The sequence below is a fragment of the Choloepus didactylus genome, chromosome 5 (assembly GCF_015220235.1).
Source record: "Choloepus didactylus isolate mChoDid1 chromosome 5, mChoDid1.pri, whole genome shotgun sequence".
Taxonomy (NCBI): domain Eukaryota; kingdom Metazoa; phylum Chordata; class Mammalia; order Pilosa; family Megalonychidae; genus Choloepus; species Choloepus didactylus.
In genome coordinates this window covers 146446514-146472244 of record NC_051311.1, presented here as the reverse complement: position 1 = coordinate 146472244, position 25731 = coordinate 146446514, and the positions used below count along the sequence as shown (strand labels likewise).

General features: G+C 36.6%; 2 protein-coding genes across 6 annotated transcripts in view; both read right to left on the bottom strand.

The window, feature by feature from the left end:
- Positions 1 to 25731, bottom strand: part of ANLN (anillin actin binding protein) — an 80238-nt gene that overhangs the window by 20918 nt on the left and 33589 nt on the right. For 3 of the 5 annotated variants that reach the window (XM_037837079.1, XM_037837076.1, XM_037837077.1), the window contains exons 8-20: positions 20667 to 20793; positions 19728 to 19838; positions 18776 to 19011; positions 17956 to 18101; positions 17556 to 17700; positions 14460 to 14595; positions 9965 to 10147; positions 7566 to 7692; positions 6845 to 6893; positions 6694 to 6750; positions 6008 to 6046; positions 5698 to 5719; positions 4638 to 4750 (exon numbers count right to left, since the gene is read on the bottom strand). In XM_037837079.1, the coding sequence (XP_037693007.1) occupies positions 4638 to 4750; positions 5698 to 5719; positions 6008 to 6046; positions 6694 to 6750; positions 6845 to 6893; positions 7566 to 7692; positions 9965 to 10147; positions 14460 to 14595; positions 17556 to 17700; positions 17956 to 18101; positions 18776 to 19011; positions 19728 to 19838; positions 20667 to 20793 (1491 nt within the window). Of the gene's footprint in view, positions 1 to 3495; positions 3660 to 4637; positions 4751 to 5697; positions 5720 to 6007; positions 6047 to 6693; positions 6751 to 6844; positions 6894 to 7565; positions 7693 to 9964; positions 10148 to 14459; positions 14596 to 17555; positions 17701 to 17955; positions 18102 to 18775; positions 19012 to 19727; positions 19839 to 20666; positions 20794 to 25731 lie in introns of those variants that run through there. The other 2 variants (XM_037837080.1, XM_037837078.1) reach the window with 2 other exon arrangements.
- On the bottom strand, positions 7713 to 9934 carry LOC119534585 (V-type proton ATPase 16 kDa proteolipid subunit-like). The gene has a single exon (XM_037837085.1). The coding sequence runs from the start codon at positions 9868 to 9870 to the stop codon at positions 9274 to 9276; it is 597 nt and encodes a 198-aa protein (XP_037693013.1). The 5' UTR covers positions 9871 to 9934; the 3' UTR covers positions 7713 to 9273.

The following is a 25731-nucleotide window of genomic DNA, read 5'->3' as shown; positions in this document are numbered from 1 at the left end:
AAGTACAGAAATAATAGTATTTCAAGGCAGACTTTAATAGGTTAAGGATGCATATTAATAAACCCTTAGCAAATGCTAAAAAAAGAATACAAGGAGGTATAGCTAAAAAGCCAACAGAGGAGATAAAAAGGACTACTAAAATATGCCAATTAATTCAGAAGGCACGAAAGATAAGACAAAGGAACAAAGAACAGATGGGACAAAGAGGAAACAAAGAACAAGATGGTAGACCAGGGGTTGGTGACCTTTCTCCTAAAGGACCAGAGAATAAATAGTTTAGATTTGGTAGTCCCTACAGTCTCCGTCACAACCATTCAACTCCATCACTGTAGCATGAAAACAACATAAACAAAAGGGCATAGTCATGTTTTAATAGTACTTTAGCTACAAAACAGGCTACCAGACTTTAGTTAGTAACAATGTGTCAATATTGGTTTATTAACTGTGAAAAATGTACTATACTAACATAGATGTTAATTTAAAAAAAAAAAAAAAAGCCCACAGGCCATATTTGGCCTGGGCATTATGGTTAAAAATTCCAACCATATTAGTTGTTACATTAAATGTAAATGGACTAAACAATCCAATGATTATTTAATCAGACAGGATTAAAAAACATGACCATAAAATATGGTGGTTACAAGGCATAAATTTGATATATATGGACATGAGTTGAAAGGAAAGGATGGAAAAAGATGTGCTATAAAACCACTAAACATAAGAAAGTTGGTATGCCTCTGTTAATATCAGAAAAAGAGTTTGCAATAAAGAGAATTACCAGAGAGAAAATGAACAATTCCAAAGGAAGATCTAATAATCCTAAATGTTTATGCATCTGAGAGCATAGCTTTAAAATATATTAAAAAAAAACTGAAAAAACAAAAATTGAAACAGCTTGTTTTTACTAGTTGAAAGTCTGGGTGGTAGTTCCTTTCAAATAAAAACATGCTTTCCATCTAGTATGAAAATATTCACTTAAGACATTTTTTTAAATCAATCATATCACCATATTAATACTTAGTAAAGACAACTTCTCATGCCAAAAGTACCTTTTAATTCATTAAAGTTCTTTAAGCATATGTGACAATCTAAAATTATTTCAAATTTGAATTAACAATTCCAAATAAAAGAAAAAAATTGTCGGTAGAGGTTGCATCAGTAGAGTAAAACTGCAATGTACATATAAAGTGAAATTGATTTCTGGGTCAACATAGAAAGGAGGATGCTACTGTCTATCATTCTTGCTGCCTGGTGGGGGAAAAACTGACATCCCAGTTGGAAAAATCCTAGTTCAGTCTAAATTTGGAAATTTTTACTATATCAGGTTAGTAATTTTTACCATATCAGTACTAGTAATCAGTACTATATCAGGTTAGTAATTTTTACTATATGAGTACTAGTTACTGTAAAGTCTTCCAACACAATAAAGATAACTTAAAGGGGAATTCTAGGACAAAAGAATATATTGCAATAGACTAATTCCATGAGACAAATCTTAAACTTTCTGAATTTAAAAGGCATCCACAATATAGAATCAAAAGATATCCTTCATTATCCTATTTGTTAAAAATTCCCTTGCCTCTTTCTTTTTCATATAATGTCCATTTTAAGCTCCTCAGTCTCTTTACTTTCAAAGATAACTAACAGAATTCCATTGCATTTACTAGAATGCTCAGTAAAAAGAATCTTACAAAGATAAGGGAAAAAAAATGTTCCTTCTCACTCTACAACTGTGGAAAAGTAGACAATATTCTTGGTTAGAAACTAGTCTTGATAAAAAATTGAATTGAGAATATTCACAAAAGGGTCAATCTTACTACTTCCTGCAGAGGGTGAAGACTTGTGTCTGATAATATAACTTCTAACCAGGGTGACCATGTAGTTAATAATTACACCAGACCAATAGGGATAAACCAGGGTAGCACTGGGCATGCCAAAACACCTAATCACTCTACCTATAACCCCAAAGTTTTGTAATTCTCATTGGTTGTTTTACTTCATAATTGTTTGCCCTGATAATATTTAAATTGATATCTCTATTTCCTGGGAGGTACAAATACTTATGTGGTTTCTTTGTTAAGTAAGAACATGAGCTTTGGGATGGCCTTCTCCCCTTTATGGATAAAAGCATAACAAAACCTATGACTGTTTTTGGATAGATACCCTATTCAAAGAAAGGGTTTGAGAGTCTGTGACTCAGGAGATTGATAATTAAATTCCAGGATGCCCAGCTTCATGTCAGATGTCCATAACCTCAAATAAGATGGCAGGTTGCTGATAGTGGTGTCCTAAATCTGAAGAACAAACAGACTGAGTAATCTTCAACAGAAAATTCCACTCTGAAGGGGATCTCAGAGATAACCCTGTGTCTGCAGTATTATCAGTCAACAGGCACTAGTGAAATAAGAAAACATTCCCTTGTACCGATGGTATCTGGTAGGACATAGAAAATTTGTCTACTCTCTCAATTAAGTAGGATTGTTATATGAGTACAGAAGGTCGTAAAATTTTTCCCACCAACTTAAAGAACGTCTAAACTTAACTTTTAAATATTCTTTGACATCAACTACAAGCTATTAGAACAATTATCTGTTTCCCCTGCCACTCACAAAAGCACATTTGGAGCAAATTTTACATTCAAATTGTATTACAATTGATTCAGAAAGGTCCTGTAGAGTATTAGACAAAACACAATCAATTAAATTGAGTGATTCAATTTTGAACTCAGTTAGTTGGCTATTTAAATTATAATTTCAAAGGAATTATTAGAACGGAAAGATCATATGTTAATTTTAATTTGTAAGTGTGACATTTTGAATTAAAATGGTAGCCAAAAAAGTTTTCAGAAGTGAAAATAGTTCATATTTAAGACACATCATCAAAATCTCTTTCATCTGAAAGATTAATGAAATCTTTTACTTATAGAGAAATTAGTTATGTGACAAAACGGGTAAGGAAAACAGTTCATGGAACCCCAGTTCTTATGTTTATCTTTTTTAGAATAAAATTAGAAAATACCTTCTCCCATCATTTTGTTAATTAGCTTTTCTTTATACCCACAGAATGCTTGTAATTGATCTTCACAAGGAATTAAAAATTCTAAAAAACATCTTCTAAAATATAAGATTTATACTTTGTATACTTTAGTGTTAACTGCATTTTAATTTCAAAATTAATGAGCAATGTACCATCTATACCTATTAGTCAATTGAGACCATAAGAATTTTCTACTTTTATTTTAAAATATCACTGATTGCTCTTTCAGTATATGGGAGGTAAAAAATATTGAGTAATTTTTAGTTTTAAACACAGTTACTAATTTGTTATTCTAGTATCCAGAAAATAAATATTGATGACACTATAGAATCTTTAAGAATCATAACAGGGAAGAAAGAATATAGGAGAAAAATCCAAATACCAAACATGCATGAAAAAAATAGAGAACTTTTAAAGACACCCATCTCCAAGAGTCTAAAGAAAGAATAATGTACAGAATATAATTATTTAAAATAACCAAGAAGATATGAGAGTGGTTAGTGAAACAAACCAAAAATTAAGGATTTATTTTTAAGCTCATTAGTTTCAAGCAAATAAAATACGGCAACCTTTTCCTGGAACAAATAGCTCAGTAGCTCTCGCTCTTTTACATCATAATTTATCTAAAACAAACAAAATAACAAAAGACAAAGAGAAAAAAGACCCAGGGTCACTCTATTTGTTAAACCAGTTGAATTACTAAAAAAGAAAAACTACATGGAATTTAAAATTAACATGTTAACACACATTTTATAAATTTCAATATTTCAAATATAGTCCGCTATTTGTCCATCAACTAAAAGAAAAGTATTTCATAGAATTTTGAAGTTAGATTGCTTTAATTTAATCTAATATTCTACACTGGAAAAACAAGACCCTAGAGAAATGAAGTAACGTCAAACAAACTTAAAGAGTAAATTTCTAGAGTAAGCAAATATGAGAAAATAGCCTCCTGATTTCTATACTTCTTCACCTTTACAGTCTCTATGGAAATCTCTTGCAATTTTTAAAATACCACTGTATTATATACAGCAACAGTCAACCCAAAGAATAGAGGACTTCCAGTTCTATTACTCCTCAAAATGGTCTGGTTAACTAAAAGTTTAGCTATAGATCACATTTTGGTGAAAAAGCACTCAATATTGATATCAAAAAAGCTGAATTTTGAAGCTTTTAATTTGGGGAGGGGAGTACGGGAGTAGTTATGTTACCTCTTTTCTCTATCTTGCCAAAACTAAATCCATAAAATATTGCTCATTTCAAAATATCACTTCAAGGACAAAACATTATGTTTTAAAGCTGTAAATTTAGTATCTAAACACAAGAAATAATAACTTCTATAGTTGGAAGTGACACTTGAAGAATAAGCCAGCATTCACTATCCTGAAGATTTAACTATTAAGATACAAGGGAGAAAGGCTTTCAACATCAAAAAACATACCATTTAGGTACACTCATGAGCAGTTAAAATGGACAATTCTAAGAACATGCATTTTCAGCTAATAATTGCAAATACTTCAAAGCACTGTGGCATGTTGTTGACTTAGTTTTTCTAAAATTAAACACACACACACACAACCTTATGAATAAAGTTAGATTACCTTGTCAAGAGCAAACTTGGTGTTTCCCACGGAAGATAATGACAGTGTGTGAGATCCAACGAGGACAAAGTTGCTGGTGCGCACAGCACTGAGTCCACCTGGACTGGCCATAACTGCAAGGAGAAAGGAAATGAAATTTAGTTCAGAGTGACTTTTGTAAGAATAAATAATTCCTTCCCCCTGGCCTAGCAGAAAGAAATTAAGTTGCCACAGAGAAAATTGCCTCATTTTCCTCCATGTTTAAATATGGAGGAGAAATAAAAGAAAGCATCAACATGTTTGCTAATGAAAGAAACTGTAAAGTGTTTTATATTTAACTTAACTGAAGCACCAGCACTCCTTAACATCTGGGACAGATGTGCTTTTTTAAAAACACAGAAGCTAAAAATGTGTGCATTTAAAGAAATTTTCCTATAATAGATATGGAAAAGATGTCCTTGCTATTTATAGGCTAGGGTGACAGAATCAGCAGCAGAGACTATCTCCACATAGTTCTGCTTAGTTACTGTCTTGTTTAACGGAGAAGAGAACAAGAGCTCAAAGGAAGGTGAGTGAAATCAGCTCTATTGCAACCTCTTTGAAAAACTTAGGCCTAAAGCCCTTCTAGAGAAGGTCTTTCCTGTTTTATTGGCACCCCAGTTCCCAGTAAAATAGAAAGATGCTTTTCTGGATTGATACAATGCCAGCCATGATCTGAGAAGGTAGAAGAAGTAAACTCCACACAATATGGATAGCACAAAATATATCTGCAAAAAAATAGAAGTTAAGAGTAATGCTACCTAATGCAAGTTTCAAGTGACTAGGTATCAGACATGCACTGCCTGCTAGAGCCCGAATAACGCGACTGACGGCCTAGGGTGTTGTCTGACAAAGGAGCAAGGAGACAGCATGTTCCCCTGGCCAGTAATCTTATGTGTTACTAAAAAACACATATAGAAAATATTACTCCAATGGAGACTAAGGTAAACACTAATAAGTCAAGATGACGTCTATATATAAGTATGCAATTATTTAGTTATTTTCCTCATTCTGGAGTTTCAAATAGCTCCAGATCACTCACCTGAAGAATGAAGATTGCTTTTCTGAAAAAGGTGTGAAGAAAAAACAGGTTATTTGCTTTATCTGATGCAAAGATCAAATATTAGATACGAAACTTTTTAAACTACAAAGACATTTTAGAAAACATTTTCCTACTTAAGTATCAGGATTTACACACACACACACACACACACACACACACACACACATCCCATACTCCATCCATGAGTATATTTTAAAGCTTTCCAGAATGCTAATGTAACCAGTTTACAATCATACATACGAAGTGAAGACTTCTCAAGGAAGTTCAATTTTTTTAAAGTTCTACTTACTGTGGTTATAGACGTCAGGAGTCGCTTTGGAGTAATAGCCTGGAAAGTAAAACAGCTCAGTATGTTTTCTATTAAACATAATTCAGATCTTAAAACCAACCTTGAGATACTTCCACATATAAAATAATTCCTAAATATGAATACATATTAAAGCTTTACCCTTATAGCTTATTACTTTTTTGTTAACACTAGAAAAAAAATGTTTTAATTACTTAGAATAAGGATAAGAGCAAAGACTGGGAAGGTTAGAAACCAAGCTAGAGGTTTTACTTCCTATGACTGCACAGTGACCACCTCATTTCTACGTACTAGTTTAGAGGACTTAAAATTCAGAGAAGAACCTTGAGGGAAGTTTTAAGAGATTAAAAAAGTTAGTAGTCAAGTAAGAATAGAGAAAATAGAATTATCAGGCCTAACTGCATCAAGAACTTACACTTAGGATTCTGATTACTCACTATAAGTTTACTTTCAGTATCCATACCTACTAAATGCAGGAATTAGAATTTGGGAGCATGAAAATAATCTAAAAACTTGATATTCATTAAAAATTATACATAAGAAAATTGGTATAACCATATCTGTTATTTATGATTAGAATAATTTTTCTAAACTATTGCCCACGATAAAATAAAATCCCCACCCCACACCCACAAAATTTTTTTTTTACTAGGTTTTTTAATTCTTACCTTGGACTTGTATGTTTTTTTCTTTTTATCAGGCCCTAGGGTATCTTTCTTTTGTACCTACACACAAACCAAAAGCATGATTAGTTTTAAAATCTGAATATCTTTAAGAAGAATATACTACTGGTTAATTTAGGGAGCATTAACTGCTTACCAAACTGTAAACTTCAATATTTATTTCAAAGTCATTGGACACATCTTGCCTAGAAAAATAAAGCATTGAATAAAACTGTAAGAAAAATCTCAAATTATGCCATTAAAAATGATACCATGAATACTGTTACATAGCTCTGAAAGTAAACTCATTGTTTTAACTAATGACAATAGTTATAAACCACTAAGGAATATAAAAATTCATAAGAACAGTATATTTTCCTATTATACAAGTCAGAAATAGTTACCTCAGTATTTTACAACTCAAGATCATCAGAAATAAAAGTAATTTTTTTCAACTGTATTTTAATTCTGTAATTTCCAAATAAATCTGCGATACTAAATATAAATGTCTTTTCATGAAGATTGAAGATTGAGTACATTATGAGATTTAAAGCATATAGGACGAAATTCATGGTCCAGATTAAATATATTTCAATTAATAGTACAATTAATTATAATAGTTAATATTACATATAACTTCAAAATATTAAATAAAATATAACTTCAAAACACTAAATACCTATAGAGCTACACAATGGAGGGAAAGAGCAGAGACATAAAATTGTTGCACCAAGAAACTGAAAGTGGGTTATCTGTCCATATAAAAAGGACAAACATAATGCATTTTAAAGGTTATAAATGTCACCTGCATGCTCAGACTGTATTAACTCTACTAAAAGAAAAATATGTTTTAATCATCAAAGGCCTAATTCACTTACAGAGTAAATGTAGTAGTGAATGTCAGAGCATCACCATTAAGAGAGTCTGAAGTACTCGCTAATGGTGTGGCCACCATATTTTCAGCTCTTGCTTTTAGTATAATTAAGTAGTAGTAATTTGCTGCATCTGCAAGAAGTAATCACATTATATAATTAGCACAAGCAAAATCAGTTTTAGCTAATCAGCATCCTGGAAGACCAAAGGAATAAAGTAATACTGCAACTAATTAATATAAAATTGATGTTCAAAATTACCAAAATCAACTTTCCAGATGCAAAAAACCTAAATAGGATAGAAGCAAACAGCCATATTCCTGGAATAAACATCATCAAGGTCTCTCCCTATTACGAGTTGAAATAAGAGTCTGCCACTTAACATTATTTCACTCTACATCCTTCAGTTTATGTCAACTTTGAATTTTATCTATTGGCCCAAAATTCTTTAAACAGGATATAATGCAAAAGGGCAAATTATGCTATGTCATTTCAAAATTGGGATTAAAATTCTGTGTTTCTGTGAAAGCTACTTAGAGATAAATTCTAATAAAAACACAAACTATTTCTTTACTATTTGTCATTAAATAACCACATATCTCAAGGTACATAGTAAACTGTCAACAGATTTCTGCCTGCACCCTTCCCAAATCAGACAACAGCATTAATCAGAACCTATGTTACCTAATTCCTACAGTACCTTTCCCTCAAAGGGAATGTTTGAATGCAAATAAATTTAAAAGGACCTTAAAAAAAACTGACATTTAATAAAACAAATTCTGTCAAACTTGCTAAAATTATCCTGCCCTGTTTTCCAGATGCTGGTGCCATATTTCTCCTTTACTCACTTTGCTTACCTATGATTTTTAATAGAATACATTACTTAGGAAAAAAAGTTTACTATAATTACTTGATCTAGAGGGGCAAAGGAAAAAAAATTCCATAGAAGTATCTTCATCACCCTGCTTCTCAGTCCCACAATATTTCAGGATTTATAGAATGTATTTCTATAATGGGATGAATTTTAAGTGGAATAGAATAAATAAGGGGCTTTTAGATACCCCAGTACATTTCACAGTAAAATCCAATAATGAAAGCCAAATGGTCTGCTCTACTAGAATAACTGATCACAGGAAAATATTACATTCAAAATTATTTTTAACTGGCCTTACCCTTAGAGCCGTGCCCATTTTTGTGTGGATCAGTAATCCAAAATATGATACAGTACCCTGGTTGTTATTATATTTTTCCCCACATCCAAGGACTTTATTGGACACAGCTCCCGTGCAGGCCTGGGCATCCAGAGCAGGAGGGCAGCGCCGCTATATCCAAGGGAGTGTCACATGGCAAACACACTCTACCTAAGGTTACTACATGGGTGGGAGACAAGGGCAGCTCCACCACGCATGAAAAGGTCAAATCTTTTATAAACAAACATCCAGTGAAGAGAAAAGTGACAGCTCTAATTCATCCGTATGCACAGAGCACTCGGGGAGATGGGGGTGGCCAGGGGCCTGCATGTCGCTGGCCAGGCTCTGGAGGGATGACTGGGCCTGATGGCCATGCCTGGGGCAGGCAGGGGCAAGGCTGGGAATGACAGACCATGGGCACTAAGACACGGCATGAGTACAAGACCAGCTACTGGGCGGTTGGCTGACCCGGGCATGCAAGTCAGTCTTTACATTGGATTCTCGGCCGGTGGGCTGGGGCGGAGCTACTTGGTGGAGAGGATGAGGGCAACGATGAGGCCGCAGAGGCCCAGCACCTCGGCAAAGATGAGGATGAGGATCATGCCCACGAAGAGCTGGGGCTGCTGGGCAGTGCCCTGCACTCCAGAGTCCCCCACGATGCCAATGGCAAAGCCTGCCGCCAAGCCGTTCACGCCCATGCTCAGACCGGGGCCCAGCTGCAGGAAGCTCCTGAAGAGAGGGATGTCCTCCATCAGCGAGTTGGCAACAACAACAGCCACCACCAGGCCGCAGATGGCAATGCCAGCCTTGACCACGGGGATAATGGACTCCATGATCAGCTCCAGCCGCATAACAGGCATGGCCACGATGCTGGTGCTGCTCTTGGCCGTGTCATAGGCGGCACCCAGGGCACTGAAGACCATGGTGGCCGAGGCACCCATGATGGTGAAGAAGGAGGCGTACTCAGGGCTGCTTCGGGACTCGGACATGACCGTGGGGGGGACATGAGGTGAACTCAGCGCCCGAGGTGGGGGCACAGGTGGGCAGGTGAGGCTATGGCCAGCAGACAGTGGCATCGAAGGCGATCCCCTGGTTATTTTTATACACATATCTTGATGCATACTCTAGTTGTTCCTGTCTTATACAATGCCATTCTAGGTGAGGTTCAGAATTTAACATAGGATCTATACATAATGTGAATAAAAATCATCATACCTGGTTTCTGAGCTGTACTGCAGACAAAATCTGCTTTCAGTGGTAAGCGAATTTCTGACAAAGTAACTGATCCTTTGGATGGGACAAATTCACTTTGGGATTTGGGACCAGTGTTATTCTTCCTCTGAGGCCCTTCATTCTTCAGTTTATTCAGTTCCTCAATCAAAAGTGTTCGCTTCTCAGCTGAGTAAAAGTAAACAATACTCCAAATGTTAAAATTGCAACTACTTAATTAAATGAGAACCAATTCAAGCAAAAGCGCCATTGCAACAACTGTACGTAAGACCAAAGACAAAATCACTAAGTCTTTCTTTATACAGATGGTTGGTAGCTCATTTGTTTACCAAGTTCTTATAATTTAATACTTCAACTTCTATCAGTTTTCTTTTGAGATATAATCTCTCCACTCCAATATCTCCTGCCATCACCACCATACAGATACACAACAAAATTCAAATACTTTTTAAAAACATATATATGCACATATGTACACACATATATGTCTATGTATGCACATGTGTATTTATATATAAAATGAAAAATACATATGTAAGTATATATAAATAATACTGTATATTCATTCTTAGGGGACTCTCCACAACTAAATTTCTTCAAATACATTCCAGTTTCTTTCATTTTTCATGCAAACTACATTTTATTTTACATATACAGTTCTCATAAACTTTTTTTTAATTTTGAAATAAATTCAAAGTTACAGGAACAGTTGCAAAAACAATACACAGAATTCCATCATACCTTGAACCCCCTCCCAAGATAGCTCAATCCACCAACTTTAACATGCTGTCACATCACTATTTCTTTCCCTCCCTCCCTATAATCCATCATCTATTGCTCTGTCTTCTGAACATATGAGAGCTAGCTGCACACATCCTTGAACATACACTATAATTCACATATACACTTCCCATGAACAGGAACATTCTTTTATGCAATCTCATTAAGCACAGCTAAGAAGTACAAGAGATTCAACAACGATACAAAGCTTACATTCTATATTTCCTTTTCCTTTTGTCTCAACTGTGTCCGTTTGAGCCACCTGTCCCCTATCCTCCAATCCCATCCAAGTTCATCCTTGGCATTCAATTGTCATCTATTTAGACTTTTTTTTTTTTCAGTTGTGGAAACATATATACAGCCTAAATCTTCCCATTCCACCCCCTCCCTAGCATTCCGTTAGTGGGATTAATCACATTTAGAAAGTTGTAATGCTCTTTCCCACCATCCATTAGTAGAAATTTCCCTTCACCTCAAACAGTAACCCTACACTCATTTTTTAACTCCCCATTGCCCCTTCCCCCATTTCTCTTAACCCAAACTCTACATTTCATCTCTATGGTTATATTCTCTGATAATTTCTTTGTGTTTACTGTGGGGCTTAAAATTAATCTCAAATCCGTATCAATCTTGTTTTTCTTTGATACCACCTTCACTTCAATAGGACACATGAACTATGTACCTATACTCCTTCATTCCCCCACCTTTATATAGTTGTCTAAAATTACATATTTTACATTGAGTTCAAAACCACTGATTTGTCATTAGAGTTTGTGTATTTTATATCATGTAGGAAGTAAATAGTGGAGTTACAGTTCAAAAATTATTGACTTCTATTTGTATTCTATTGTGGTTGGAGAATGTGCTTTGAATATATTCAATTTTTTTTTTTTTTTTTAATTTCTTGAGACTTGTTTTATGTCCCAGCTTATGGTCCCTTCTGGAGAAAGATCCGTGATCGCTAGAGAAAAATTAGTGTCCTGGTGATTTGGGATGTAAGATACTACACATGTCTGTTAAAATTCTCTATATCTCTTTCTCCTTTCTGTTGTTTCTCTGTTGGTAGGGCTCCCTTTAGTATCTGAAGTAGGGTAGGTCTTCTATTGGCAAAGTCTCTCAGCATTTGTTTGTCTGTGAAAAATTTAAGCTCTCCCACAAATTTGAAGGAGAGTTTTGCTGGATAAAGTATTCTTGGTTGGAAATTTTTCTCGCTCAGAATTTTAAATATGTTATGCCACTGTCTCCTCGCCTCCATGGTGGCCGCTGAGTAGTCACAACTTAGTCTTATGTTGTTTCCTTTGTGTGTGGTGAATTGCTTTTCTCTTGCTGCTTTCAGAACTTGCTCCTTCTCTTCAGTATTTGAAAGTCTGATCAGAATATGTCTCGGAGTGGGTTTATTTGGATTTATTCTATTTGGAGTTCGCTGGGCATATATGCTTTGTGTATTTATATTGTGTAGAAGGTTGGGGAAGTTTTCCCTGGCAATTTCTTTGAATACTCTTTCTAGACCTTTACCCTTCTCTTCCCCTTCTGGGACACCAACGAGTCTTAAGTTTGGACGTTTTATTTTATCTATTGTATCCCTGAGATCCATTTAGATTTTTTTCTCCATTCTTTCTTTTGTTCTTTCATTTTCTGTTCTGTGGACTTCTAGGACACTGAGATGTTGTTCAGCTTCCTCTAGTCTTGTATTGTGACTATCCAGAGTCTTTTTAATTTGGCCAACAGTTTCTTTTATTTCCATAAGACCTTCTATTTTTTTATTTACTCTTGCAATGTCTTCTTTATGCTCTTCTAGGGTCTTCTTTATGTCGCTTATATCCTGGGCCATGGTCTTCTTGATGTCCTTTAAATCCTTTGCCATGTTTTCGTTCCTCGATTGTAGTTCTTCGATTAATTGTGCGAGGTACTGTGTCTCTTCTGATATCTTGATTTGTGTGTTTGGAGTTGGATTCTCCATATCGTCTGGTTTTATCATATGCATTAAGATTCTCTGTTGTTTCTGGCCTCTTGGCATTTGCTTTGCTTGATAGGGTTCTTTCAAGTTGTAAAAAAAAATACCTATCTAATTTTTCAGAAACACAGTTTGGTGGCATACACTTTCTCTAACTAACCAGCAGACGGCATCTGTGAGTCACTTATACCCCTCAAGTCGGTTCTCCACCTTGTCCCCATGGTGCGTGGGGAAATGATTCTTGTGGGGTTCAGTTGGAGAACTCAGTCTGGGTGTGTTGCTGGAGCTGTCCACCCTGAATGTGGGGCGTGTGTACGGGTGGCCAGGGAGGAAGGACAGCTTTAATATTCAAATCCCCCAGGTTCCCGGAGATTCAAGGCCACCACAGGAGTCTAAGCCTTCATTTCATTTCAGCCCCAGCCCCTCTCTCTCACTGTCCCACAAACCACCGGACTTGGTGTAGTGTCTCTGGGTTCTCCGAGTGGGTACCCCCGCCCAGCCACGATCCTCCAAGACCCCCGCCGAGGGAAGGCTGTGCTACATCACCAGTGTGCACCATCCCTCAAAGGAAGCCCCGGGCCACTGGGCCATGACAGGGCTCTTTCAGCCTGATGCAAAGATGGCCAAACGGGGCGTCTCCACACCCCCCCTCTTCCTTCCCAGCTCCGGGACAGCTGGCGGGGCTCTGGGCTGTGGGAACGGCCCCGGGCAGGAGTTTATCCAGCCCTTCGGGGAGCCAGCTACTAGCCACAAGGTTTCTTTCTGCTTCCGGCTCTCCCCTCCATTCCCCCGGCCCCGAGGGTATCTGCAGTGGGCTATCTTCCAGGCAAGACACCGAGAGGCTGGCCCATCCCCCTCTTGCTGTGTTTTACTGCATGGTTCCCACTACCGCAACTGCAGCCACTCCTGGGTTTTTCCCTTTCTTTCTTTCTTTCTTTTTTTTTTTTTTAAAAGAGCCAGTTGGTCTCCAAACGCCAAGCCCTGGCTTCCCCAGACCACCGCGCAGCTGCGGGTCTTCCAGCCAGCTTACTCACTCGTTTCCGAATGCAGACTCCCGGTTTCACCAAGTATATGGCCCCTGTGGAACTAGCAGACATCGTCCAGCTGGCACATTGCTGTAACCAGTATTCTGGGTCACTTTCTGGTTTTTATCTAGTGTTTTTCACGGAGGTGTTTTTCTGCCCTGTCTCACCTAGCCGCCATCTTAGTTTCTCACACTCACTTTTTACAGTTCCAAAAACAGAGCTGGCTTGCTGCAGATGACGCCTTGAATCTCCAAGTAGCTGAAGGTTAACTCGAGTTTGGTGGGGATTCGTGCAGTTACAAGGAAGGCTCAGCATGATGTCAGCACCTGTGCATTCTTATCTGAGAGCAGGCCACCGATAAGTCTCCTGAGTTCCAAGCTCCCAGCTCTTAGTATCTGACTCAGCACTTTGTTTTCAACTTTGTCTCCCTTGACTTCCAATTTTACTTTCTTCTTCACTGCAATTTTTATCTTTCTGCCAATAACATCCTTTATGCTTTCTATCAACTCTCTGGGAACCTCGGAGCTCTCCTCAGTTATGGTTGCCCTCTAGGTGCCTCTCATAAACTTTTAAATACAAGAAACAAAAGACAGATCAACTGAAATAGATTTATCAGAGAAAGCCCATTCTCTAAAATTAAAGATTTCTGAATAAACTGGACAAAATGAGTTTTCCATAGTTTGAAATTTTGTTGAAATTGCTTCGGGTGCATCACACGTACTTGCAATTAGAAGAAGTCTTTCTGCTTCAGCTTCTTCGAGCGACCCTTTCCCATGCTCTCCATCAACACAGCAGTTAAGAGCCTGGCTAGCTTGATAAATCACCGTCTGCTGCAAATTGATTTCGTTATTGAGTTCCTGGAGAAACCAGTGACAGAGAGGGAAAAAATCCACATTTTTAAACACCATTTTTCACTTTATTTAAACTTTAATTCTAACTAATCTGAACGGATAATTTCCAAACTTTCAAGAATAAAGTGCAAACATTAGTTTCATTGCTCAGATTTTGAGACAATGCACCAAAACCACTTAACATGCTATAAAGATTAGACTTAAATTATAAACATTCCTTCTTAAGAAAAGACTTCCAATTCCTACTTCCAAAATTATATTTGGGGCTATATCCAACAAAGGAGAGATTTAGAATGATCAGATTAATTTTCAATTACACATAAGTTGCATTTCTTTAAAAGCTTTCCTTAGCAGCATAAAAGAACCTCTAAGAGCAAAATAAATTTGAGACTTTACCATTACCCAATTAATAGTTATATTTTAAGAATATTTATGACAAACATGTTTAAAAATCAATATTTCAGCAACAAATAAGCTTCCAACTTGTCCAATAAAAAGGAGCTTTCTGAAATTCAAGTGAGTTTAAAAGTGATTTACTGACAAGGGACTGGAGAAGCAGTCACAGCTGCTTCCTAAGGAGCCGATGTTCTTGAGATTTCCAAATTGCTTTGGAGTTTTTAAATGAACATAAGAAAAGTTCAGAATAGATGAGACTGTAAAAACAGAAGCTGCAGCAAAGGGGGATTAGTGCCAATGCATCAACAAAAAAGACAACCAGAGTTAGTGGAAGGAAATCTTCCTGTTTTTGTGTTTCCCATGGAGCTAATATTTTATGCAAGTGATTGGTCAACACATAAGCAAGTGTTAACTCTGTATAATCCCTATGAGTTTGCCTTAAAGTTCAAAGTTTTGTGTACTATTCCAAATAAGTATGTTGTTGTTGATGCTGCAGATGCAGTAAAGCCTCAGTGCTGTGTGGATATTGTGATTCGTCATAGAGATGTCCGATCCTGTCACTATGTCACTATGGAGACAAATTTCATCTCCGAGTTTCCAAGCAAAGCCAGAGGAAGGCTTTAGGAAGGGAAGAAGTTACTGCTACTCTTCTTCCATCCACAAAAGAACAACAAAAGGAAGGAGAGGATAAAAGAATAAAAGAACATTTAAAAGAAAGTTTATTTTTGTGCATTTCACCAGGAAACAGAACAGTCTCCTCAGGGCCTAGTTCACTAACTGTCTTCCTGGTATGGTATGCATTGCAGCCCAAATGCTTCCTACGTGTGGAATCACTGGTACCTCTCCACCTCCACGTAAGTATGACTCAAAAATTAGTGGCTGCTTATATTTTAGGTGTATACTTAGAACATGAGCAAGGATTTCAATTAACTTCTGAAGTAATTTTATCCAAAATATCATGAATGTGAACTGCCTTTATATCTATCTCACTCCATTAACATGCTATAAACTACAGAATGATTTAAAATAATTACCAATATATAAATAATTTAAATTACTCTATAATTTTATTTGAAGGACTCTAGTACATTATGTGACAGACAGCAAGGATGCCTCTGAGTGACACCTACGAAATTATTTGAAGAAATTCTTTTTATATCTATACTTATTGCACAAAAGACTTTAATTAAAACAACATTTGTTATTTTGTCATCTTTTTCTAGTTTGCTTTGATTGTTAAGGTCGTGTGTCCTTCAAAGTGAAAGGCTTAAAAGAGCACACAGACCAGCCTAAAAATAAAAATTATGTCTATATCTTGGCTACGAGCATCAGTGTTATTATGTAAATTATACCTTGTCCTCTGGCACCATCAACAGTTGCCATGGTATTTCTAAAATAAGCATTTTACAGTGTGTGTGTGTAGATTCAAAAAAAGCATAAGGCACTGAGGGATCATGCTTATCCTAGGGTCTCATCTGGTAAACTACAAAATAGGTTGAGATCCTGATGCCAAACATGTGGAATTTTTTAAATTAAAACCCACTACAAATAGGGTGACCTCTCTATTTGGTCTAAGAGTCCTAAAGGAAGACAGGCATTTGTTTAGCTAGTAGGTTCACCCTGGCTTTCTGTTAACAGGGAGGGAAAATTTTATCTTTTCTCCCAAGCCCCTTTGCCTAACTGACTGTAATGACTTGCCCAAACTGAGATTACTAGATGCTGTATTGTTCACGTGGAAATTATTTTCTCCTTTAAACTCTAAGCCAGGTATAGAAAATCCTTGATATCTGTGTTTATTTCGTACCAGTCTCTGGGACTTTTTAAGTTTTTATTTATTATTATAAAAACTTTACCAAAAAAAGAGTCCCCTAAGCACAACTATTTACATTTCTTTATAGCCTCTTCTGATCTGTGACATAAATATGCAATTTTAAATGTTATTATCTTTTGATTTAGGAATTTTATCTGCGAGCACAATGCGTTATGAAGTTTCTTAAAAATCATCTTTCAGAACTTTTTTACAGAACAAACTTATGCATTGCTACTGTAGTATTCTCAAGGACTCTATGTAAACACAAATGTATGCCTGAGACTGGGTTTTTCCAGGAAATGGGACTTTGCTTCTAAAGAGCTTTTATGTATACTCTTTCATAGAAAATCCTCTTGTTTAACCATTTGGGGAGCATAAATCATTAAATGGATCATGTCTGTACATTGTGTAATGACTGAAAAGCACACAAATGTAATCTACTTTGAATTTTGTAAAAAAAACAAAAAAAACAAACTGTAGGTTATCCTTGTTTCTCTATCCATTGCAAGTCACTTGTGTTGTGTGTAAGTGTGCCCACACATGTAACAACACATTGTAAAGGACAGAAATTACTTTAAAAAAATAAAAGAAAATGGAGAGCCAGAGGGGGAAAAAAAAAAAAGTGATTTACTAAGCTCCTACGAGTCAGACACTGTTGAGTCACTTAAGGAACAGAGATGAATAAGGCTGGCTTTTTCCACAAGCAGTTCACAGTCTGGTGTAGGAAACATTTTAATCTCTTTTCCACAGAAGTACATACCTGCATTTTCTGTTTAATATTAACTTGACAAGGAAAGTCATTCTTTTTTTCTTCCAATTTTGAAACATCTTCCTTTCGAACAATCACCTGCTTTATTGAAGGACGTTCTGTTTCTTTAAATCTTTGAGATCTATAAGCATCAATGCTTCAGGAAATAAGTTACACTCAATTAGAAATCCAGCAACACATACTGAATCTATTCTTTATTGAGTGTATCAGCAGAATTCCACAAAAATGGAAAATGCCATTTGGTAAAAGAGAGGCTAAGAAAAATTATTCCAAACTTCTATACAGATGAGTTACTAAGAACATTATAATTATAAATTGTGACACAACTTGTTATGTCAAGAATCTAAAATATGACCCTTAGTGAGTGAATGCCTTCCAAAAATATCCTTACCTATAAGGAAGGTCACGATCTTCAGAACCAATGCTATCACCAGATTCAGCTCGAGGGACACGAGTTCTCTGGAATTTTCCTGGCTTTGGCTTTTCATCACTTACGCTAGTGTCTTTCAATTCCAATCTAGGTGAGGAAACTAAACTCTACAGGGAAGCACACCAGGTATTAGTAGAGATTATGGACAATTAACACTGACTCTAAGCTAATGAATTTTTCTTCATTATTATTATTAAGAAATAAACATTTGAAAAGTCAATTGCTTTATCATAAAACCAAGCAAACTAAAATAAGTTCCTGAAAAGCAAATGAATAAACAAAAATACCAAGACAGCTGAAACCTACATTGTACCTTTTTAAAAATATTCTTAATTGAATTAATTTCCTAGCAGAGATGCAATTATTCAGTTTAGGTTGTTAGCTAATAATAGTAGCTAGCTCTCATTTAATGTTAGTTATATGAGGGGCACTAAATCCTACTATGCTAATAGATTTAAAATCTGCAACAACTCTATGTTGAAGGTACTACTATTAACCTTGAAATTTAAAAGAGAGTCTAAATAACCTGCTCAATAAATAGACAATAAATGGCAGAGTCAGGATTTGAGCCCAAATGTTTGGCCTTATAAACCATCTTACAGAGCTTGGATTTTATCTAAGGACAAAAGGAAGACATTGAAGAGTTTTAAGCTGAGAATTGAGGTCAGGTTTGGAAAATGCCCCTGACTACAGAATGCCAAATCCCTATCTACCAAAAGGGAATCCAAAACTACTTGGTTTCTTTATGTCACAGGCTTGTTTACATTTGGCCTTTTCTTACCTCTGAACTTATCACACCAACTGTCTGTGCTAATGGAGCAAGTAATGACATTGACGAGATATTCAGTGCATCTTCCTGTTCCTCATTGCTTTCTGCTTCTACTTGATCCATCTCCTCTTGACTCTTCTCCACATCTAGTTCACCTTCCACTAGGACATCACTGAAGATGTCACTAATTACTTTTGAACTATTGATTTCATCATCATCCACACTCATCACAATTTCACGTACCACTTCTGAAAAATATTTCAATAGGTGGTATTGTGACTTAGAACTTTAAGAATGGAATGAGTAGCAGAGAAGGCCTGACATTCATATGCTTACTAAACAAACATGAAAAACATCCTAAGAAAAAGCACCTCCTAAACAAATAAATAAACAAAATTATACTATTAGTAATATATGAAACCAAAGTAATTTTCCAAGTTCCAATAACATTTTCTAAGCAATGAAATACTTTGGATTTAAGAAAGAAAATTAACTTAGAACTTTTCAGAATAACAGCTCAAACCTTCAGAGTTATGAAAAATGTTTTTTTAAGTCACTTCCCCTGTTGTTGGAAGCTACTTTTTCACATGGCAGTCAACAACGGGAAAATGTTAACATAACTTGGAGCAGAGGTTGTTAGCCTAGGGTTCAGACAGGCTTCAGTGGCCTGTAATGGCTCTAATGGTACACACAGAGTACAGGAGGGCAACACATTTCCTTTCTCCATGAGAGTTATAGCCTTAATTAGATTTTCGCAGTGCTCTCTGACCTAAAGGTAACTGTTAACAGTACTGCATCTTGTGGATGCTAGAGTACTTCCTCATTAAAAAGATCATCATAAAATCATAAGACATTCTGAAATATAGAAACACTGTACATTTGAATATGTGCTTCTACCAATATATTTATTTCTTATAGTTAATAAGAATTTAAAAGTTAATAAGAAATAAAGAATAAAACCAACCAGTCTGCTGCTCAACCTGTGATTCTGATGTTACTTTTAAGGATTTATCCTCTTCTAAAAACAATGTTATTCTCAAAGGGCTAGACTTCATCATTTCACATTCAGTGAAACCTAAGAAAAATTTAAGACCACATTTTTCAGTTAAAGAATCTTAGATTTATTTTCCTGTTATTAAATAATACCTTTGTTTTAAAACACTCAAATCTAGAAATGTATAATACGAGAACCCAAAAACCTCTCCTCTCTAAACTATCCTATCTCTCTCTTCCTCCCTACCAAGGCAGAGAAAGGAGACACCAATATTACTAATTTACTGTTTTTCCTTCCAGTTTTCTCCCTAAGTATGCATGTGCATATGCCTTTTTTGTTTGTTTAATCAGAAGATGACCACATGATGTGTGCTGTTGTGCAATTTGTTTTTCACTTAAAGTGTTCATGACATATTATGTCATTGCATACAAAGCTATCGTATTATTTAAGCAGCTACATAATATTCGAGTACATAGATTTACTAGTTTATTTAAACCGTCTTCTAATGTGCACATCAGTTATGTTAACCTTATTACTACTGCAAACAGAGCTACAATGAATCTCCTTGTACATATACCTGTGCACACCAGTTCTAGGGATTCAGCTTATAGAAATACTCACAGAAAGGGTGAATTAAAGGGCATGCACATTTTACAATTCAAGAGATATTACTGAATTTTTCTCCAAAAAAAAAGTTCTAGTAATTTGCATTCTCTTCCATAGTATATGAGTTCTCACTCTGGAAAGAGAATGGATGAAAAAGCATATCGCATGGCTAGAAACGAAAAGGAAAAATAGAAATGAAGAAACAGATCTTTTTATACACAAAGTAGCTTTCCAATTTCAAAGAAAACTATGATAGACTGAGAGAGCTACATGCTAGGTGAGGTAGAAATGGAAAATACTGACCTGCAGGTTCTCTACTAGAAGTTTTTTCTGGTGTCTGATTTTCTGTCTCCTTTTCTGTTATTGGAAGCGATGGGGTATTTGAAACAACTTGATGATTTTTGAGGGGAGTGTTTTGACAGTGAATTTCCTACCAAAAGAAAATGAAAAGAGATAAATTTCTCTAAACTATAGATTTCTTCATGTGAAAGAGATCAAATATGTATAGACCACCATAGCCCATAATTGTTAGTTCACTTTCTTGTCAATTCCCAATATGTAAAATCTTTTCTAAAGACTAGAAGGCAAGAGAGAATGAAAATTCTCACCAGAGTTCAGTTTTAGGTAAACCAGTTAAAAGGTAAAAGCCACACAAGGTGACAATTTTCATTATGTCACTTATCTCACACCTATAAAATCTGGCAACAATTTCTACATCAGGATACCATTTAATTATCAGTTACTCAGTGAGTAAAATCCGGAGTAAACAAAGAAGGACAAAACAGATGAGAGGATGGAAGAGAGGAAGGAAAAAGGAAAGAAGAGAGAAGGAAAATATTCCCCTGTTGAGTCTTTTTTTTAACTATTTGCAAGACTTTGGAAGAAAAATATAAATTTCTTTTAGAAAAGACTTTATGGGTTAAAATAATAGTAGATAAAATAACAGTAATAGTAAGAACAAGAAAAACAGCAACTGATACTTACACAGTTGTATGCCAGTCACCTTTCCAAGTACTTTACATCTGTTGCTTCACCACCTAATCCTCCCCAAAACTCTAGAAGTTAGGCACATTATTTCCACTTACAGATGAAGAACTGAAGCAGAGAAGTTAAGCGACTTGCCTACACAGCTGGTAAGTGGTAGAGTCAGTATGCAAACCCAGGTATTCTTGATCCAGAGCTAGTTCCAGACTATAATGTCTCTCAAGTTAGAAGAAGCCTTTGATGAAAAAGTAAACTATCAAATGCTGTGCTGCAGACTATTTTAAAGGCGCAAGTGCATATCAGAAGTGGGAAGAATGGGTCTAGCATACCTTGGGAGGAGGTAAAAAATACACACGCCCCATATATAATAGGCACTCAAACATTTGTTGAGTAAATGAACAAGTGTCTGTGGGAGCAATGGGAAGCAACCATAATCATTTTCAAAAGCTTACATTAAATCATAGCATAGAATTCAAAAGGAAAAAAAAAAAAATCATAGCATAAAAAATTTAATGCCAAATAAACTCCCAATGCCTCATAAATTTTCATTATTGCGGATCACTGCTCAAGAATAAGGTTAACGGAGAAGGCTCTGGGGTCAGAGGGTCCAATTAAAACCCTGGTTTTGCCACTTACCAGCTATACCATCTTGGTCAAGTGACTTTCCTACCTAAGCAGTAGTACTTCACCAAGAAAAAGGGAAATTATACTATTACCTAACTCATACGGTTATTACAAGGATTAAATCATGTAATGTATTAAAAAGCATCTATCAGAGGCCTGCTGTGCTGTAAACATTTGATAAGTATTAATTATTATAATTAACCGTGTTATCTCCTCTGTCTTCATCAGTCTCATCCACATACTGCTCTGTGCTTTCTCTCCCTAATTCAAATTCCCCCTGCATTCCTCTCTCCAAAAACACTTTGCTTTGCCCAAAGAATCCTCTTTCAAGGGAAACAAACTCTCCTACATCCTCATCCTCTTCACTAAATGTTCTCTCCACTTTCTGGCCCTTGCAGAAACCTGGCTTTCTTGTGAAGATGCAACTTAACCCACAAACCTATAAATAAAAGCAGTTCTCTCTCCCAAACCCTGACGACATCAGGAACAGCCTCCTCTTCAGTCTCTAATAATATTCTCATGTTCCTATTAAACCTCTTTTAAAATCTCCTGCTCCTTTGAGGCTCAAGCCACTGGTTATACTATACCTCCACCCCACCCTAAACTACTCATCATTTAATAAGCCACGAGTCACTCCCCAGCATTCCCTGAATACTTTCTAGTCCAAGACCTAGGGATCTGGGTGACAGCAGTAGCCACAGGATATCCAAACAACACAATGGTCTCTCAGTTGCACAAACATTTCAATTCCAAAGACCTTTGCCACCACTCCAATTTAGCCATCACTTGAAATCTGTTTCATCTCTGAAATCCTAACTGAACCATCCCACTCTAACCACACCTCCAATCTCTCTAGCTCTCCTACTCAAGAATTCTTACCAGACCCTGGTCTTTGGCCTAATGGGGACCTCTAATCATTTGTTTTTCTTCCTATCCACCCCCATCTGTTTTTTTATACCTCCATCCAGGTTAGACCTCATGATCCTTCACCTCCTACCATTATCTTAGCAATATCTTCAACTCCCTCACAGCAACCATATTTCCATTCCTCTTGTCTGGCAAAACCCCAACCCTGGATCAATCCAGCTTCTCCATGTTTATATCCAGGCTATCAGGACAAACCTGGAGAAAAATCTCACAATTGTGTAGATTGGCTCCATTATAAATGTATGGTCTTGTACCCATCTGAGTGTCAACATTATCCCTTATTCCCCTTTTCCAAATCAGCTCTCTCTTCCATCCTGCAGAAAGTGTTTCACCCATCACTGCCCTTTTCCTAAGGATGAATGAAACAGAAGCTATCTGACAGAAGCTCATCAGTTTTCTGCTACCATGGCTCTAAATGTACCAGCCTCCACACACTGCTTTCCTTTACTGTGTCTGAACCTGTTTCCTTTACTGTGCACTGGATTTCATTTGCTCTCACTTCTTCAATGATTTACCCCCATCTCATCAATTATCACCTCTCTCCTGTGATCTTCAGCCTTTCACTTTCTACTATGTCCTTCTCATTGACACTAAAAAATGACTACATCTCCTCATGAAGAACAAAACAAACGCAAACCACACTTCAGTTTCTCATCCCCCTCCAGCCACACCTTCTCTCCCTCCCCTTTAGTACTAAATTTCTAAGAATTGCCTATACTCACGAGCTCTAGTCTTCACCTTCTATTCTCTCCTCAACCCACCACAAACCCCATTCTACCACTTTCACTGAAATTGCTCTTGTCAACTTACAAGCTCATTTAAACACCCAGGACTCAGTTCAGTCCGTATTTAACAACAAGCACTCGACAATGCCAACCACTCCTTGCTGCTTGAAAGGCTTGTTCTTTTCTTGACTTTAATAATGCTATACTCAACTGCATGTTCCTCCCACCTCTTTGGCTATTCCCTCTGTGGGAACCACAGATAATTTAGGGATCTGAGAAGGGGGGATCCCAGAACTCTCTGTAACTGTATTCAGAATTTTGTTCATATGCTTATGTGCAACTGTCTGGGGAGGAATTCCAAAGGTTTATCAGGGATTATTTACTAAGAAATATCTTAAAAATCACTACCCTACACTCTAGAGAGAATTAGAAGGGAAATCATGATAATATGATATTGAGAACCAACTGAAGAAGGTGTTTCAAACAGAAGAGAGTGATCAACAATATTGAATGTCAAATGTCAAACAGGGCAAGTTAAACAACAGAAAATCGATCAGTGAAGATCACTGGTGAACTAAGGAGCAGGGGTCAGACAAGCGGTAGTAGTGAAAGCCTGAGTGGAGAGAGCTCAAGACAGGAGGGAGAAAAACTGGAAGCAGCAAGTAAAGACAACACTTCCGGAAGAGTTTAGATGAAAAGGAGACAAAGAAAGGAGGGAAAATAAGGGCCAAGAGAGGTGTTTCTGTTTTAAGATGAGAGATAATAGCTTGTTTCTATGCTGATAGAAAGGATCACCCTTCCTTCAAATACAAATTCACTGAACTTCTACTATGAGCCAAGAACTAAGAAAACAGAAATGGGTAAGACTTCCATTGATAGTAGGGGAAAGAAAAATTAAAACAATTTTTTTTTTCTGATAAGGGCTTTGGAAAGCTCTCCAGGATTATGAATATTTACCTTTGAAAAATATTTCTGACAGAGTGGATGGAAAGGATTGGAGAGCAACCAGACTAGAAGCACAGTATACAATAAAAAGCTATGGTAGACCATTGAGAAGAATGGGAGAAAAACTACTGACCCATTCCCAGGCTGAAGGAGCCTTCTGAATCGCAGAAGCCCATCCCCCTAAACAATCAAGGGCTGTATGAAAGAACCACTGCCAGCCTAGACAAAATGGAAAGAAAAGGGACAGACTGAAGGAAAAATCACCTCAAGGGCAAAGCCATGGAAGCTGATGCCTGGAAGAAAGACATCTCAGGGCAAGAGTGTGGGCCCACCCATGTGTGTAGAAAGGGACAGCAGGTCTGCAAATCAGATGTAGCTCCCAAGTTGGATCAAGGAGAGGAAGTGTGGAAAGAATGAATTGTGTTTTTCCAAAGCAAGTATTCATGTGAGCTTTAGGAACTTTGCTTCATGACAAGGAGGAGCATGGCAAGGAAAGTGGTCTTAAAAAAACAAGAAATGCTAGCCATGCAACACATCTGCAGGAAAAACACATCTACCATCGTGTCATTGGAGATGCTGGCTAACCGAAGAAGTAGTGAAGGTTCTCTGCCTTCTTCCTTAAAAGTCTTCAACTGATTGGATTAAACCTAGATGATTAAATTCTCTCTTGCTCTTCTTTGATTTAATCAGTCACAGATGCAACCAACTGACTAATGATTTAATAAACCAGCCTTCTGGGCACCATCACCTGGCCAAGCTGACACATAAACCTAACCATCACAGTGACCAGTCATCTTTTATTCAACAAAAGCAAATCTGTACTAGATGTAAATCATATGAATACCATCTAATGGGTAAATCCCTCATTCAAACTCTGGCCTTACATATTACAAGGGAACTCAAAATGGAGAGAAATGCTTTGAAAGTTATATTTGTGTGAAAGCCTTTCCCCATTGTCCTTTCCTGAGGGAACATGAGAGAACACACACTGGAGAGAAACCTTACAAAAACCATCTACGTGAGAAAGACTTTACTCGATGTCTTACTGTCAGACAACATGAAAGAACTCACACTGGAGAGGAATCTTATGTATGTCATCTATGTGGGAAAGTCTTCACCTTTTATTCTAGCCATAGATGACATGAGAGGACTCACACTGGAGA